This window comes from Schistocerca serialis, chromosome 2, assembly GCF_023864345.2.
Source record: "Schistocerca serialis cubense isolate TAMUIC-IGC-003099 chromosome 2, iqSchSeri2.2, whole genome shotgun sequence".
Lineage (NCBI taxonomy): Eukaryota > Metazoa > Arthropoda > Insecta > Orthoptera > Acrididae > Schistocerca > Schistocerca serialis.
In genome coordinates, this window is record NC_064639.1 from 529,042,758 (window position 1) to 529,059,938 (window position 17,181).

A 17,181-nucleotide genomic window follows, 5' to 3' on the forward strand; every position below is an offset into this window, starting at 1 on the left:
TGCTGATTTCTTTGGTGTGGGAACCATCACCAGTGCATTTCTATACAACAATTGGACAAGGCTGTAGTTTTGGCTTTATTGGTCTGTTCTGTTTTTCTGTAAGCTTGTAATTTTGCAGCAATTTCTGTACAATGAAATAAATACATAATGGTATCCTCTGCAATTGGGAACATTCCTTCATAAATAAAGAGTATATGAGTCCATTTATTAATGCCTTTTATATTACCCTTTTGAGATATTGAGTAAATAATGGTTTGCATCGGTACCTGTGATTTGAGACGTACTGTTTGTGTGCTATAGGAACAAAAATGTGTAAAGTAATGTTTTCTATTCACCTGCAAGTGTTAGATTAAAGAGTGATAGTAGTTTACTGTAACTCTGACAATTATTACATTTCTAACCAACTAGCGAAAGTAGTAACAGTTCCCAATACTAACCATTGCTGTAGTGGAACAGGATGCACACTATCATTTTGAAAAGAGGCACTGTGTTCATAATTTGACACAGGAATACGGTACACTTTGTTTGTGCCCTAAGAGTGGATATTTTTGCCTTATTAGTTAGCTTGTGACAAGTGTAGTAATTACCTGCATTATAGTAAATTACTGCAGTTCTTGCACCTAGCAGTTTGTGTGCGTGTGTGTGTGTGTGTGTGTGTGTGTGTGTGTGTTTGTGGGTGGGTGGGTGGGTGGGTGGGGGGGGGAGGTGATAATGCTCATCTTATCAGAGACATTCGATAACCAATACATGCTTCTAAAGTCATGCCAAATGACAGCGCTTCAGGGAACTCGACTGCTTTTGACTGGATATGGATTTATTGAAATTGAAATTTCTGAATTGGGGTCTGGTGAGTGCCACCTGTTCCCTGTAACTGAAAGCTCTGTGTTTGTGTGAGTGTAAACTCTTGTGCTATATATTGTTTTGAAAAAGTCTCGGGTTTCAAGCCAGGTGACACTGTTAAAATACCATGACGTATCAAAGAATGCCATACTCATAATGTTCTAGTCAGTGTTGAGATATTGCATAAGTTGCAATATTTATACTAGTGGTGTACCGCCTCCAACTGGCTATGGATGACTGGGTGCTGTGTTGCTGGCAGGTGGGGAGGTGGCTGAGTTTGCAATGGTAGGGGTGACATGTCCCGTTCACATGTCTGTCTGGGCATTCTGGGTGCATCTTATGTGCTGGACAGTTTTGGTCACACTCTCGTTGTATTGCTGTTAACCCTTTGCCCCTATCAACCAGATTCTCACGAATTCATGTTTCAGTGGTTTCCTTTATATAGCTGTCCCAATAACCAATTGCTCAGAGTATTACTTTGGTGTTCTGAAATTCAAAGGTGTGTTCTACCTTATGCTATGCCCTGCTATCGCTGATTCTGTGTGTGTTCCGTTTGTACATACCTGATGTGCTCCTAAGTATTCTGCAAAAATGGGTACAATGAAGCACAGATTAGTGAGACGTTAAAGAAGAGAAAAGATACATTAATCTGGGAAGGGGAGGAAGAAGATGAGATGTGCTTTTCTTCTGTACTAGGGACCGATCTTAGCCAAAATTGTGAGGGTGCTTGAAAAATCCAACTTAAAAGCTGTCTTCTGACCACTGCATAAGATGAAAGAATACCTTGGCTTTCCCAAAGTCCCAGTAAAACTGAGTGTAGTGAGAATATACAGTGGTGCCTGTGAATGCAGCCACCAATACATTGGCCAAACAAATTGCAGTATTTCTAAACACTGTGAGGAGCACTTCAGGCATGTATGACTGGGACACACAGAGGAATCAGCAATAGCAGAGCTTAGCATCAGGGAACACCACACCTTAGACTTCCAAAACACCAAGAAGCTGTGACAGACAATAGACTGTTGAGGCAGCATTATTAAGGAATCCATTGTAATGAGTCACAAGAATCTTGTTAGTAAGGGCAGAGAATACCAACTGAATTTGGCATGGAATTCGGAGTTAGCGGCAGTACGACTTGAGTGCGCTCCGTACCATCCAGCACTGGAAATGCCCAGAGAGAGATGGAAATGATGCACCCACTACCCCTAACACTGCAACCTCTCTCTCTCTCTCTCTCTCTCTCTCTCTCTCTCTCACACACACACACACACACACACACACACACACACACACACACACATGCACAGAGGGTATAAGCTGGTAGTTGCTCACTTGGAACTTGAGTTAATTCCTTTAATTTTATGTGTTTTTTAATTCTTATTTTCAGTGTTTTGTTTTATTACAACATTATATTCTCAGTGGTTCTGTTAACATAACTTGTTACAGTATACATAATAAATATTGTATGTCACTATGATTATAGAATGTGTATCACCTGTTTAGAGTTTCCAGATAGTATGTCTAAAATTCGTGGCAATAAATTGAATTGAAATGAATTGAGTGAATACCAAAGTCACTGATGCTCCTTTGGGGCTGTACCTTCCACTGTTAGGGTCACCTTTATGGGGAATAGCCAAAAGTGGGGTAGCTGTGTTTGTAAATAACACATACCACTTTTCTACTATCCCTCTGGTTACAGGCATCCAAGCAGCTATTGACATTCATGTGGGACAAAGGATTACAGTGTGCTCCCTGTAATTACCACCCATTTCTCAAACCATGAAAGAACCAAACATGCATCAGTAGAGTTACTGTATTGGGTTGTCTGGGAAATTCCTTGGAATATATGGTCACACCTTGCTTATTTTGGGAGCTAAATACCAGGAATCTCCTTATACTCTCTCAGTACAGGTTTAGGAGGTATCACTCTGCTGTCAGAAACCTGATCCTGCTGGATTTGGCTATATTACAGGGTTGCTGTGCAGGCAGCTCTGTATTGTATAAGAATATTTTTTTTGACATAGAATTGATGCATGAGAGTACTTGTAAGAACAGGGAGTTTCTCCACCTGGAGACTGGGTGTTTGTGCTGCACTCATCATTTTCGTCATTATTTGTGGAAGTGGCGAGACAGGACAGTGAAAATATTGGGAATTTGTACAGGCACTGATACTCACGCAGTTGAGCATTCCACGAACCAAATATCATCATCATCATCATAAGTACTTGTAAGAAAAACTATTCTAGGGCAACTCCAAAGTGTCCTTCTACATATATTTATTCTGTGTTCTTCCTGTAATTTTAATTTTGTGATGTAAAGGAGAGGCTGTAATATGGCATAGGTTGTAATTCAAGATGCTACAAAATTTTAAATGAGCAATGAAACTGTATACCTGTATTCACAAGTGAGTATGAGCTGGGGTCTCTTGGCTGTTCTATGGTTGTCCCTGGTTGTGTCCTCTAGATAACTACCAAATGAATTTTCTGTATTTAATTCAGAGCTACGCGCAATTTTGAGGACACTGGAGCAGATTAGATGTATTCATGCTAAATGGTTTTCCATCTGCTCCAACTTAAAAAAAAATAAATAAAAATGTCCTCTTCAATCTCTACAATGCGTGTAGCTAACAGATGAAGTAATTTAGAATTCCAGGACTACCTTCACTGCCAACAAAGGTTGGTGATGACCTGTCATGTTGCTGGGTACCAGGGCACATGACAATCCAGGGAAATGTTTTAACAGATGTGCTAACCAAAGAGGCATGTGATAATCATTTGGTTCAGTGTGCTGTTCCCTTCACTTTTGAAGTAAGGAGTCTTGGATGGGAGAAAGAATGACTGGAAATGATGATAATAAGCTATGGCTAGTAAAATAACTGACGTGGCCATGATGAATCTCTTTCCAGTCACACAGGTGAGGTGACATACTTGTCACATGTCTACACATAGGTCATATTTTGATGATGCATGGCTTTTTGGTCCAAGCGAGAGGAGTGCATCAGTGTCTGGTGTACACCACATTAGCTGACTGTGGTTTATGTTCATTCTAGAGGCAGATGTATGCAATCTATTTACCTGACAGTATGAGAAAGTTACTACAAATGTTAAGATTGTGTAATGTCCAGTTCATTCCCTAGAACACTAGAGAGGTCCAACCATGTCTTTTGTGTAAGTAATTGGCCTACTGCACATCTCTGTGTTACTATTTTAGCCTTCCTATTACATTAATCATTTTTTGCAGGTAGGGATTAATGAGAATGAGAGAGAGCAAATTTGGTTGTTTGAGAGTGGGTGTAAGTTTTTAATATTTTTATTCCCCTTTCTCATAAATACCTCAAGACATGGATTTGTATTCAGACCAGTGTGAACCTACAGTAACATCCTTTAAAAGTATCTGCAGTTGGTAAGGAGATATTACAGAAACCTCAATATATGAATTATTCATGAAGTAATGTACCGTCTTGCGTATTACTGTTATTTGTATGATAGAGGAACAGTTATGAAAGGAAAAGCCATAGAGCAACAGGTTGAATCAACAACAATAATAATGATAACAAAACAAATTGTATCCTTGTTGAATTTTTGTGCTGAAGTATGTTGTATGTTTTGAAAAGCAATGATCTTGTCATATTCTTTTGACCGTCCCTGTGTTTATTATGTGCACACTTCTGTTGGTCAGAATTTGTGAACAGTAAAACCCTGTACTAAAGTTGAGACACACACATTTTACTGTACTGATAGCACAATAAAATAACATCTCCACGTAAGTGATTACTTATTTAATCATCCATAGTAACAAATATACATTTACAATACTCATCATTATTCTGTTTGTACAGATTGAGATATCACAATTGAAAGAGTTATTTATGCTGATGTGCCCTAACAACCTGTACAATCTATTTCAGTTGTATCAATAAAACATATTGAAATAGACCTGTTCACAAAAAAATACTATGTAAATTATCAAATTATATAACCAGATTGAAACTGCACTCATACAGTGTAATAGTGGAGAAATTTATGATCAGATAATGGGAATTACCATTTCATTATGTTCATCACCTCTATATAGTAATCAGCTACAGACTATTTGTCAATATGTCAATTAATTAAATGTATTTTCTTTGGCCATTAATTGATGGACTATAAGAAGCACTTCCATAAATTCTTAATTTTAAGGTGATTTTCTCTAATTCTTTGTAGCTGATGATTTGACCACTTAGGCATCAATGCTGTAAGTAACTGAGAATTTCCTACACCTCCCCTCAAAATTACTATTACCAAATGTAAAGTGTACAACAGCTGGTGTTTTCTTTTGTTTTCCAGTGTAGTTATATCTCTGCTTCCACAGTGATCTTCTAACAGAACTTTTGAAACATCTCACATTATTGTGGCACTTGCATGTCAGATCTTATTGTTGAAAGTGATACAGTTTTCTCAAATCGGGGCTTATGCTCACAAATGAATGTTAAGTAAATCCCTGAATAACTCACTGTTAGTACTTTCCATAGTTTCAAGTATTGCATGGTGTTTATCACTTTCATTGGCCTCTCGGTGACTGTTTATAATTAACAGAAAGGAAATTTTCATTGCCAGATTTTACACCATGAATGACACATCCAAAAAATTTTATTTCGGGTAGGTGGTGCTGTGGTCAAGATACTGGACTTGCATTTGGGAAAAGGAATGGAGTTCAGATCCCCATCCAGCCATTCATATTTAAGTTTTATGTGATTTCTTTAAACTGTAATTGAAATTTAGGGTGCATTTGGCTCACAGAAACCTTTCAAAAATATACCATCATCTTTCAGGTTTACCACGTTTGCTCTGTTAATGTTCTGTTGATGACATGGTCTTTAGAACTGAAGCAGAAGCTCAGGTACAGCAACTGTGAAGGAATTTAGCTGTGTCCTTTTCAAATGAACCATCTCAGCGTGCACAATAATACATTTAGGGCAGTCATGGAAAAAACTGAATTAGGATGGCTGGATGTGGATTAGAAAGCTACTTATAAATGCAAGTCAAGTGCCTTTACCTGTGTACACTCTGCTTTGTCATAACTTTTGACCAAGTATTGATTTCATTACCTTCCAAGGTTTCACAGACAATAGAAAATATGGTTTAAAAGATATAAGAAATTTATAGGTTGCATTAAGGACTTTTGTTCCCATTTTTGCAATGTGTCACTGCATTCTTAGGTTACTTGATAGCATTTACAACACTATTTGATAATTGTCAAGTTAATTAGCAAAGAAAGAGACAATGGAAATATTAGTGAGAAGAAAAACTTGATTTACATACAAAAAGAAATGCTGTGCTACTCGAATAAATGTAGTCTATATAATTTTTGCTTGTTTAGTAAGTTAGTTCTATTTTAGTTATTAACTTGGTATAGCTATGTTGTTGTAGCCTTAAACTGAATTTTCAGTAAAAATTGCTGTTGCGTTTCCTGATTCTATCATGTCTGGAAGAACTAAAGGCTATAATTTAATGAGAAGTATTTCCAAGATATATGGTTATTATATTTAAGCAGTCTGTTGCACATTGTGTTTTCAAATGTATTAAACTGGTTGTTCAGAGTATATCTTATGCAAATGAAGCACACAGTATCAGTTGAAAAGTACTTTCCTGTTGCAGATCTCCTTCAGTGTGGGCTGAATGACAGTTCGAGTGGTAGTGAGAGTGACTTTTATTCTGAGAGTTTGCCTTGTGATGCGTCTGAAGTGGTAAGCATGGCGAGGTTCGATGTAATTCAAAAGTTTTCAGAAAGTAAATGTTTCAGTGACATTCCTTGAAAAAGTGAGTACGTTGAAAAATTTGGCCAAATGATTTGCAGAGATTGTCCTAGAGCTGCCAAGAAAGAATATTTACAACTTTAATTTTTATTGTTGAGATCTGTGATTATAAATTATTGACTTATTTATGTTTAGTAGGCAGCAGTCTCAGTCTGTAGCATCACCTGCAAATTTTAAGAGTTGCGTTTGTATCTTTTGCTCTTCTTATCTCTATCACCTTTACTTGGTTTTTATTACTGCTGCTTGCTTATTCTATTGTCATCTCTTGTTTCACATCTTCTTACAGTTTATTTCATGAGCTTTTTCATGATTTTTTTATTTCACCAGTTCCTCTAAACAATAATAGGATTGAATGTAATATTTCGTCAATTACGGAACTTGGACGTAGGGAGATTTAATCAGTAAATTTGCATTGCACTCCTTTCTCTGTTGTATCTCTCAAAAGAAAATTCGTCCATATTTACAAAGAGAATTTTAATTTCTGAATTAAATGCAACCTAATGATCTCTCATAGTAATTCAGCCAATTTTCTTTTGATTTTTCTTTGTATTTGCTTTTGCTACTTCATCATTTTTAAACACTAATTGGATAGTTTTCTGAATGAGAACGTAATTCATAGTAAAAAACATTTTTGAAGGAGCAGTGACTGGTCAAATAGCTTGAAGAATATACATGCTGATAGGTGATATATAGATAAAATCATTTTATTCAGATTCATTTTGCTAAAATTTATCATATTTGGAAAAGGAAGCTAGAAAAGAGGGAGAGCTGGCTGATGCTCAGCTTCCTGTAGAGGTCATTTACATAAAGTACCCTGTAGTAAACAAGTAATACACAAAACCAATACAAGTAACACAAATATGGCCTTATTCAACAATGGAAATAAGCCTCTCGTGACTCCACACGAAATGAGACAAAAGAACCATATAGAAGATGCAACATAAGTGATACATCGAACAACTGTTGTGAGCAGTACAAACTAAAAGAACATAGTGAGGGTGAGTCAGTGCTGCTCCACGCATATATAGGCATGCGTCACGGATAGATGGTGCGGCGGAGACTGTGCCATGTGAATGCTTCCTGCAGGTGGCTTCTAGTGGCCGGCCCTCACAGAGTTGGCTGTTGATTTAAGTACACACACACACGTGGTGACACTACATTCAGCACACACACACACACACACATACACACAATAGCAGGATACAGCACGCCTCTCCCTTGCGCGGAAAGGTTTGCACAGGCAATGGATGAGACTCCAGCAGCCTGACTAGGGACGCATCCATTGCATCCGGAGCAGCAGCAGCCAGTGCTGACGGTGGTATTGGGATGAAGCACGCGGCGTGCATCGGATGTAGGGCCAGAATGTGCCAAGATGCAGGAACGCCCGAAGGCAGTGGGCACACATGGGATGACAGGGTTATGGTGCCATCGCCATATCCGCATCATCCTCAGCAGGCAGGTCCCGTTGCAGAAGAGATGGAGATGGACCCACTGGTGATAATGGCTGAAGCGATGATGGTGAGGGCGCTGGTGGAGGTAGCCCAATCAGAACAACAGGCTGCGACACCAGACCCAAGGCCAGAGATGGATCTGTGCCCAGAACGCGAGAGCTGGAACCCCAGGGTGTCGCATGTGAGTGAGGCAGCCAGTGAGACGGGGTTGGCTCTGCAGCAGATGATGACAGGCTCGAGGTGGAGGTGGCAGGACAGGCTGCGGCAACGGGAGCCTTACCCATGAACTGGTAGCCTCTGGCGGAGAGCCGGGGCATAACTGATCAGAGTGGTGCATCGCCAGCCTATCGGCCTTACAGGTATTACAAAGACTTTATCTCCAGCCAGACAACAGTGACCGGTATCCACTTGGACTGGCAATCAAAACCTCATGCCCACACTGGCAATCCCAGCACTAAGTGGCCAGATGAACCCAACTGTGGCAGGTGCAGTGCAGCCCACAGAAGGTGGAGGACTGTGCATGGCTGCCGGCTGTGAAGCGTGTCACCCAGGCACCACTCCCCCATAGATGTGAAGCACTGGCAATCCCAGCACTAAGCGGCCAGATGAACCCAACTGTGGCAGGTGCAGTGCAGCCCACAGAAGGTGGAGGACTGTGCATGGCTGCCGGCTGTGAAGTGTGTCACCCAGGCACCACTCCCCCATAGATGTGAAGTGATAGGTGCCCAGAAAACAGAGAAGAGTGTTGTCTGCTGAAGAATCCACAGGGAACTTTTTCATTTGGTACTTGAATGTATGCACTAGTCATTCTGCCTCGCCATTTGATTGAGTGGGGAATGGCAGAGCCATAACATGATGGATGCCATGACGGGAACATAACAGCTGAAAGGTGTGAGAAATGAATTGGGACCCATTATTGGAAACTTAAGGTACAAGGCGACCCATCAGTAGAAAAAGACCCTCAAAATCATGTGAATTGTGACCTCAGCTGACATCGACGTGCACTGGAGGATGTAAGAAAACTGGCAAAATGTGCATCCACAACCAAGAACCAATAGGAATTTAAGAAGGGACTTGCAGAGTCTATATGAATGAGTTCCCATGGCTGGTATGGATCAGGCCAGGGAGCAGAGACACCCTGGAAGCTGCCTGTTGTTGGGCACATTACTCACAAGCCACAACAAAATGGACAGTTTCGCCATTAATCCCTAGGTAAAAAAACATGTCTCCCCAATGGTCCTGATGGAGAAGGCGTAGAACCATGTGCCATAACATGGCGGGAATGACTACTCAGGGAGAGAGAGCTTCTGTGGACAACAGCAAAACACCGTCATAGACTGAGATGCAATCCAGTAGGAAAAATATTTGTGCAGGCGATCCTAAGACCGACCTGGCAGTTTATCTGGCCAGCCGTATTGAACAAACCGAACTACCTGTCAGAGAACTTGGTCTCTGGCAATGACAGCTACTATGCACGAGCTTGTAATTGGGAACGCCTTCACCACAGCCTGCATTTCAGTATCAAGATGGAAGCAAAGTAATTCTTCACAATCAAAGTCAAGATAAAGACCCACAGATAGGTGGGACAAGGCATCCACATTACCATGTTCAGACATAGGTCAAAAATAGATTTTTTTAAATGTAATGAGACAAGAACAGGGCCCAGCATTGTAGACAGTGTGCTGGTTTGTCAGGCAAGGAAGTGTGAGAGTTAAAAAAGGAAACCAATGGTTTATGGTCATTCATAAGCTGAAACTTGGAGCTGTACAAAAAAAAAACAAAAAAAAATCTGGAGAGCATAGACTCGGGAAGAACCTCTTTTTTTCCACGTAAGAGTAATGCTGCTGGACTTTAGTGAAAGATTTAGAGGTGCAAGCAACAGGTCATTCAGAGCTGTTGGCATATCGGTGTGCTAGGACTGTGCTGAGGTCTTACTGTGAGGTGTCCATAGCCAAAACTATGTGCTGGTCCAGAGCGAATGTAGCTAAACAAGGGGCTGAGAGTAGTTTGAAATTCTGCATTTGAAAAGCTTGTTCACAGTCTGGGCTCGAGCAAAAAGCTACGTTCTTGTATAATAAGGCATACATTGGGTGGGTCAATATGGCTGCTAGGTGTGGCAGGAATTTATGGTAGTAGGCTATCTACCCTAGGAAGGCGTGAAACTCCTTTGTGGACAAGGGGCAAGGCATAGACGTAACAGCAGAATGTGGTCTGGCAGATGGCAAACCCCATCCCTGGAGACCTCAAACACCAAATAAACAATAGAAGGTTGAAAAAACTGAGATTTTGTGAAGTTACATTATAAGCCTGCAGACTGTAAGACAGAGAACAAAATGTGCAAATTTTTCAAGTGATGGGCCATGGAGGAGCTCATGATAGTGTCATCCAAATCATTAATGCAACCTGGGACAGGCGTAGTCAGTTGCTCTAAAAACTGTTGGAAAATAGCAGGACCACTAGCCACACCAACAGGAAGGTGCAAATATTGATAAGGCTAAAAGTGGCATTGAAAACCAGAACTTGCCGAGACTCTTCGTTCATAGGGACCTGCAGATATGCTTCAGACAGATCAATTTTAGAGAATTACTGGTCACCCGGTATTTTTGCCAACAGTCTCTCCTGGCATGGAAGAGGATACATATCCACGATCAACTGCAAATTGACGGTAATACTGAAGTCGCCACAGAGGCGAAGGTTCCCCGACGGCATTTGGACTACAACCAGTGGACTAGCCATAACAGATTACTCCACCCCTGGAGATTGAAGTCTGTCCAATTCTGCTTTCAGTTGATCTTTCAAGGTGACAGGGATAGGACACACACAACAAAAAAACAGGAACAGAAAAATTCTTAGCACAACCTATAACTCCCAAAGAAGTCCAGAAGCTCCTCGCACAGTGTTTCCAATTGAGAACACGGTACCTGATCGGACACAAGATGAAAAATCCAAATGCCTGAAATATGTCCATCCTGAAAAAGTTCTCAACACCGGCATCAGCAGCCACAAAAAATGTAATAGAACGAATCACTGACTTGTAAGAGGCAGATATGTAAATTGTCTCAGCAGCACAATGTTCTGTTTGTTATGACTGAAAAGCTTCTGCCTGACCAGTGTTAAGCGGCTGTCAACTTAAACTCACATAGGTTTGAGTATTCTGTAATGTTGACTTGCAACCGGAGCACTTGGTGAAAAACACACAACGTGATAGACAACTTGGCAGAAGTCACAGGCATTGTAGTCACACAGTTTACATCCATATTCATATCCTGAGCAACCTTTGGTGTATGACACGTGGAGGCGATGCGGCCTTTCTTCTGGCAAGCATTACAAGTAGCCCGGTGCTCAGGCCACACCGAATGTTCGTGCAGGACACAATAGTAAGGACAAGACAGAAACAGAGAACGCTGATGCTGCCTCTGTGGCGGTCGCAGCTGCTTGGGCCAGTCTTGGTCTGCTAAGCACTGGGTCCACATTTTACCACCACCACTGCCGCCTCCTTGTGCAAGCTACCTGTCGTCCTACTGTGACATAACTACCATGTTGCCCCATGGTTCAATTTGGTTACCCGCTGCGCTGGAAATGTCAGAAGATTATGCTATTTGCAAAACTTCTGCCAAAGGGTGGTTTCCACAGAGTAAAGCCTTTTGATGTACTTGCTTGTTCAGATCTAAACAGATCATTGTCACACACCATAGTGTCTGCATAAGAGACGTTATGAGCATCAGTAAAAACTGGCACTTACGGCTAACGCCATTAAGTTCAGCTTCCCAGTATGACTGGTTTGGTTTCTTGTGGCATCATAGAATTCAACTCATGCCGCTATGACATGCATTCGTTTACGATGGTAGTTGGACAATAAACTGCACATGTGATCAAAAGAAAAAGCTGTCGATTCTTATGAAGGGGCAAGCTAACACAGTAATTGATACACGTTAGATGTAATCTATGAGAGGAATAAGGCTTTGCACAAATTCGAGTCTTTCACACCAAAAGCCAAAAAATGCTTCCCAAATCTTTTTTCACAAGCTTCCCAATCCTCAACTGGAAGGTCATATGGAGGAAAAATGGGTGTATGGATCGGTGGAGTGGTACCCTGTGTGTTAATGGAAGCTAACATAGTGGTCACTGCCTAAATAAGCTATTCAGTCAGGACCGGCAGCACGGCATCCATAATGACTAAACGTGACAAACTGTACTTAAAGACTGCATATGCAGTAACTGTTGCAAACTCATCACCAGTTATATAGTAACCAAGTAATACACGAAACTGATCCAAGTAACACAAATATGGCTTTATTCAAAAACCTCTGAACAATAATAGAAATAAGCCTATCATGACTCCACATGTACCAAGACAAGAATCGTATAAAAGGTGCAACACAAGTGATACGCAGAACAACTGATGTGAGCAGTACTACATAAAGAACATAGAGAGGGTGAGTCAGCATCACTCCGCGCATATATATAGGCGCAAGTCATTGGTAGACTGTGCAGTGGAGATCGTGTTGTGTGCATGCTTCCTACAGGTGGCCTTTTGTGGCTGGCCAATGCTGATACAGTTGTCAAGCGAGTTAAGTACACAGGTGTGACTACACTACACTTGGCGCACTCACACTCGCACACACTGGCAGAAGGACACAGCACACTCAAACCAATTATGTTAAACAATTTAAAAAGTCCAATTTCTTACTGTACAAGGTTGCAACGTTTGTAGGTTGTTGCCTTGCCACCAAATGGTTATTGGCAGGTAACAAACACCAGTGGGAACTCTGTATTCTGGTCTTTAAATGTTATGATTCCTAGGAACCTGATTCAGAATAATTGGATCAATGTAGAACTTGTTTCCACGTGACTTTGTGTTCAAAGTATTACTGATGTCTTGTCTACCTCTTTAGTGACTTTCTGCTTGGTTCTGTGATGAACAGGGTGGACCATAGGAAGTATGCCAGACAACAGTGGATCATTATTTTCTGATATAAAGGGAAAGCTGAATCTTCCAGTGAAGTATGCTGTTAGATTTTTGCAGGCAGTTGACAGCTACCATAGACTGAACTTTTTTAGTTACATCGCATTGCAGGTATAGGCCTAAGAATGTCCTAAGAAAGCACAAGTTAGAAGGTAAAGTACACTTTTGAAGTACAAAGCCATATGAGAAAAATATAAACAGAATTTAAAATGTCTTTGAGATTAACTGTTGTATAAGTACCTGAGAACTATCATCTGCAAGAGAATTTCTTTTGTGTCTGAATTCATTTTGCCAATGAAAGATCATGGCCAAAGAGAGAGAAGTATTCCCAAATAACAAACACACTTTTTCAGTGCACTGACTTGCCCTCTAATCCACTTCTCAGTGTGAAAAATCATCACAGAGAAATTTTACTCTTTCAGTTTCACAGTGATTAATGTTGGTGAGAGAAGTAAGTTACAAATCAATGTGTGAATCATGGTAGTTGAGACCCTTTCACAGTTTCTCAGACATTGACATTAACTTTTGATCAGTTGACTAGATTGCATATTGCTCTAGGATGCATTTCTTAGTATCACAATAATGGATCAGAATCTAATCATTCTTAGATTTTCAGATTGACAAACTGGGTTTTAAAATATCTGTTTCTTGTAATACTAATTTCGTTTCAGATTGACAGTAACAGTCTTACCATTGGCAGGAATCATTAATGATTAATATTATTGTCGTTGACAGGAATGTTTAGTTCTGCCTGTTTTTACCTGAAATAAGACTGAAATTGTATAATACCGAAAACTCATAACCAAACCCTGCAAACTCTGTTTCTGATCTCACATTTGGCAAACAGTTATGATCCCTTTGTAAAGTGTTTGAATTACTTAATACTGTGACACATTTTCTCAGTAGTTTTCTGCCAGCATACTGATCTTGATTGGGAACGATTCCTTGACTGTGTGCCATCCACTAATTTTTCATTAAGCCCATGAATGATGTCAGTAATGTCAAATATGATGTCAAAAGTAGAAATGATCCCACTTTAGCACTAAACTAGGTCATTTGTCCATGCTTATGACACGATGGAATGAATAAATAGGTCCCTAAAGTAATCAGAGTTACAAATGCACATGTGTTATTTCTAATCAGATGTAAATGTTCGGAGACTTTCATGACCTTATCAAGAGTGACTTGTGATTCACTTTGAGGTTCAGAGTTTTCTTTTGCACTGACATTTGTATTTCTCCCGCATGCTAGAAAATAAAGCAAAATGCCCAGAACATCACAAGACACTACGATTCAAAGCCGTGTACAATGACTGAGTAAAACATGCACAAAGTTTTTAAAGCATTAAAACTGGTACATGATACATCAGCCATTCTCAATTTAGGATGTGCAGTTTTCACATGTCTTTATCCATCTCATCCTGTTCCTTTTTTTCTTGTTTAAAAAACTAAGCTGAAGTATTCCAAAACAATAACTTCTCCCCAAGTCTGTAGAAGCACTTCATACATTCATCCAAACTAACTATTTTGTATGATGAAAGCAGAATTTCATTTCAGTGCATTATTTGTCTTATGTTCACTCTATTTTTGCTTTAGATAAATCAGTCTAGTCAACTTCCACAGCAGTCACAGGCAAAAGACTGAAGCCAAAGCAATGCAACTATTGCAATGTTTGTGACATACAACTTATTATTAAGTTCAGTCTTCGCATGAAAAATAGTAAGGAAAAAAATTAATTATCTTTGTAAACTGTCCTCACCCTCAATTACTAGTACAAGCATGAAAGAGTTGCTAACAAGTGATCCCTCTTTAATGTCATTAGAACCACTGCTGCTTATGTTGTCATCATCGGTATCCATCTTTGTAATGATTTAATTGGGTGGATCCCACATTATTTAAACAATAGAGCTAATATGTTTAGTACATAATGGCTTACAGGTTCCAATACATGTATTTTACTTTTATTTGTGAATATTTAAGAAAAATTAAATTTCCAACAAACCACCCTCTACAAATAATGCTCTTAATTACACTTGTAGTACATATTGAACTGTAACATTTTGTATACTTCAGATTGTTACCTAGTAGTGCAGAACACACACACTTTACACTGCAAAATTTAAAATTACTTCATCAGTGAGAAATGTTTCAGCTTTTGCAATGCAAACCTTTTGACGTATTATCGAAAGCAAATACAGGTCATACTACGACACCCAAAAATTGTACAGCAGTCCTTACTACATTTGAAAGAGCCAGACAGTCTTTAAAGAAGGTATTCTTATGATTATTGCAGCATTGAATGGTTTCCTAATGACAATACCGACCAGTAGGTCACCTATAAAAACAAATCATTTTATTGTTTTTCAAAGTATTCTGCTCTTTATGGATTCTAAACAGTTTTGGTAATCTCCGTGAAGCAACTTTTTTTTTGTTTTACGTAAAGGGAATTAAAAAATGGGCAGTGAGACATTAATTCAGTGTTTTTCTTTGTTGAATAATCAATTCTGAGCTACAGCTGGCATTGTTACTATGAAGAATGATGATATGTTTTCAGCTGTCTTTCCTACTTTCATCAGTACTAGTTGCAAAAGAATTGTGTACAGTTCAGCTTTAACTAGTGTTTTGATCTTTCATTGGCTGCAACATGTCTGTTGTAGCCAAGGAAACAAGCGATCATTTTCTTGGAAGTACTTTGTGAACAAACCCCCTTGTTGTTTTTGGTTCATATGACCCAAAGAGTTATCTGTTGCATAGTTTCCAGCTCAGACAGACATATCAAAGTTCTGTTATCTGTTATGACACATACGGCTTTTGCTTTTCCTAGATAGTATTTTTTGAGCATTTGCTTATACTAAACTGATACGAGTCTGTTCTTTAGTTTTGTTTGAATTATGGAGAATCCACCAGAACAGATATTTGTTACAGTCAAATGCTCATGCAAAATTGAACATACTGCAGTATTCAGTATGCCATAGGGTGCATCTGTTTCAATGTAATTCACGTGCCAGTTCTCTTGAACCGTGTTGCCCATAGTATTGGTACTTTTTTAGAAAAACGATTATGGTCCATCTTCCCAAAATTCTTCACTGGTGGGAGCACAGCCATGACAAAATTCTACATGTTTTTCATAGGTATATAGAGCACATGCACATGCATGCATGTCCACACATGCCTGCATACATGCAAACCAATTGAGGGCTGGATCTGGTAACGAGCCGCTGGTCGCCCACCAATGCTCTAGGCCATCCAGTCAGTCCTTGTAGAATGGTTGTGACAGAGCAGAGCAGCTACACCAAAGGTGCCACTAGAAAATAACAAGTCAGTAGGAATCTATCCTTCATAGAAGAGACTTTCCAGTGACAGAAGCACTGTTTACACAAAAATTCTGATTGCAACATATTTCTGAAGGATTTTTGTCTGATGGAGAAATGGACACCAAAACAATTTACTGGAACTCTCAAGTTTGTAATGTTACACCTCATTGGATGCAGAATGTGTGGTGGACTGATCAGCGAGAGTAAGCTGTGGGAAATGAAGTGCAAGGACAAGAGAACACCTTGTGAAACAGCGCTGTTCAGTTGCAGCATTAGAAGGGTCAAGATGCCCCTCTATCTGCTGCTGCTTGAAGATGGTAGCTTTGGCATTGCCTGTCACTACTGCCTGATCCATGCAGTATTGCTGAGAGTATTGCAGATCATCCCATTTTGATGATCCATAATCTGAGGGTGCAGTCATATATAGACTATACTGGTTGCCATGCTGAGTCTCTGGCTATTCGCCAGATGGCAATCTACCGTGACAGTTTTTGCCAGCTCGCCATCAACCTAGTCTTGGGAGCTATCCTCTGCTTTTCTTGAGCTTCGTACCATTATATACCAAAACTTGTAATTCTACAGAATGCACCTTCAGTGTTGCGTAGGGTAAATGCCATGAGAGAAGCTTGCTCCTTGAGCAGAGGGTATATATTTATTTTTTGTCAGTCAATCACCAATTATTAAGGTTTTTGTCATATACTGATACTCATTATCAGCATTTTAATACATAAGTACTTGTGAATATTGATATTTCATTGCTTGATATCCCATATCACCATGTTTATTTCCTAATATGTGTTTCAGATTTGTGCAC

The 17,181-nt window shown here is 39.8% G+C and overlaps 1 protein-coding gene across 1 annotated transcript in view; it reads left to right on the top strand.

Moving 5' to 3' along the window:
* The window catches only part of LOC126457495 (putative ATP-dependent RNA helicase TDRD12), a 449,051-nt gene that overhangs the window by 79,942 nt on the left and 351,928 nt on the right, over positions 1-17,181 (top strand). Inside the window, exon 5 of the mRNA XM_050093799.1 lies at positions 6,480-6,568. Within this exon, the coding sequence (XP_049949756.1) occupies positions 6,480-6,568 (89 nt within the window). The remainder of the gene's footprint in view (positions 1-6,479; positions 6,569-17,181) is intronic.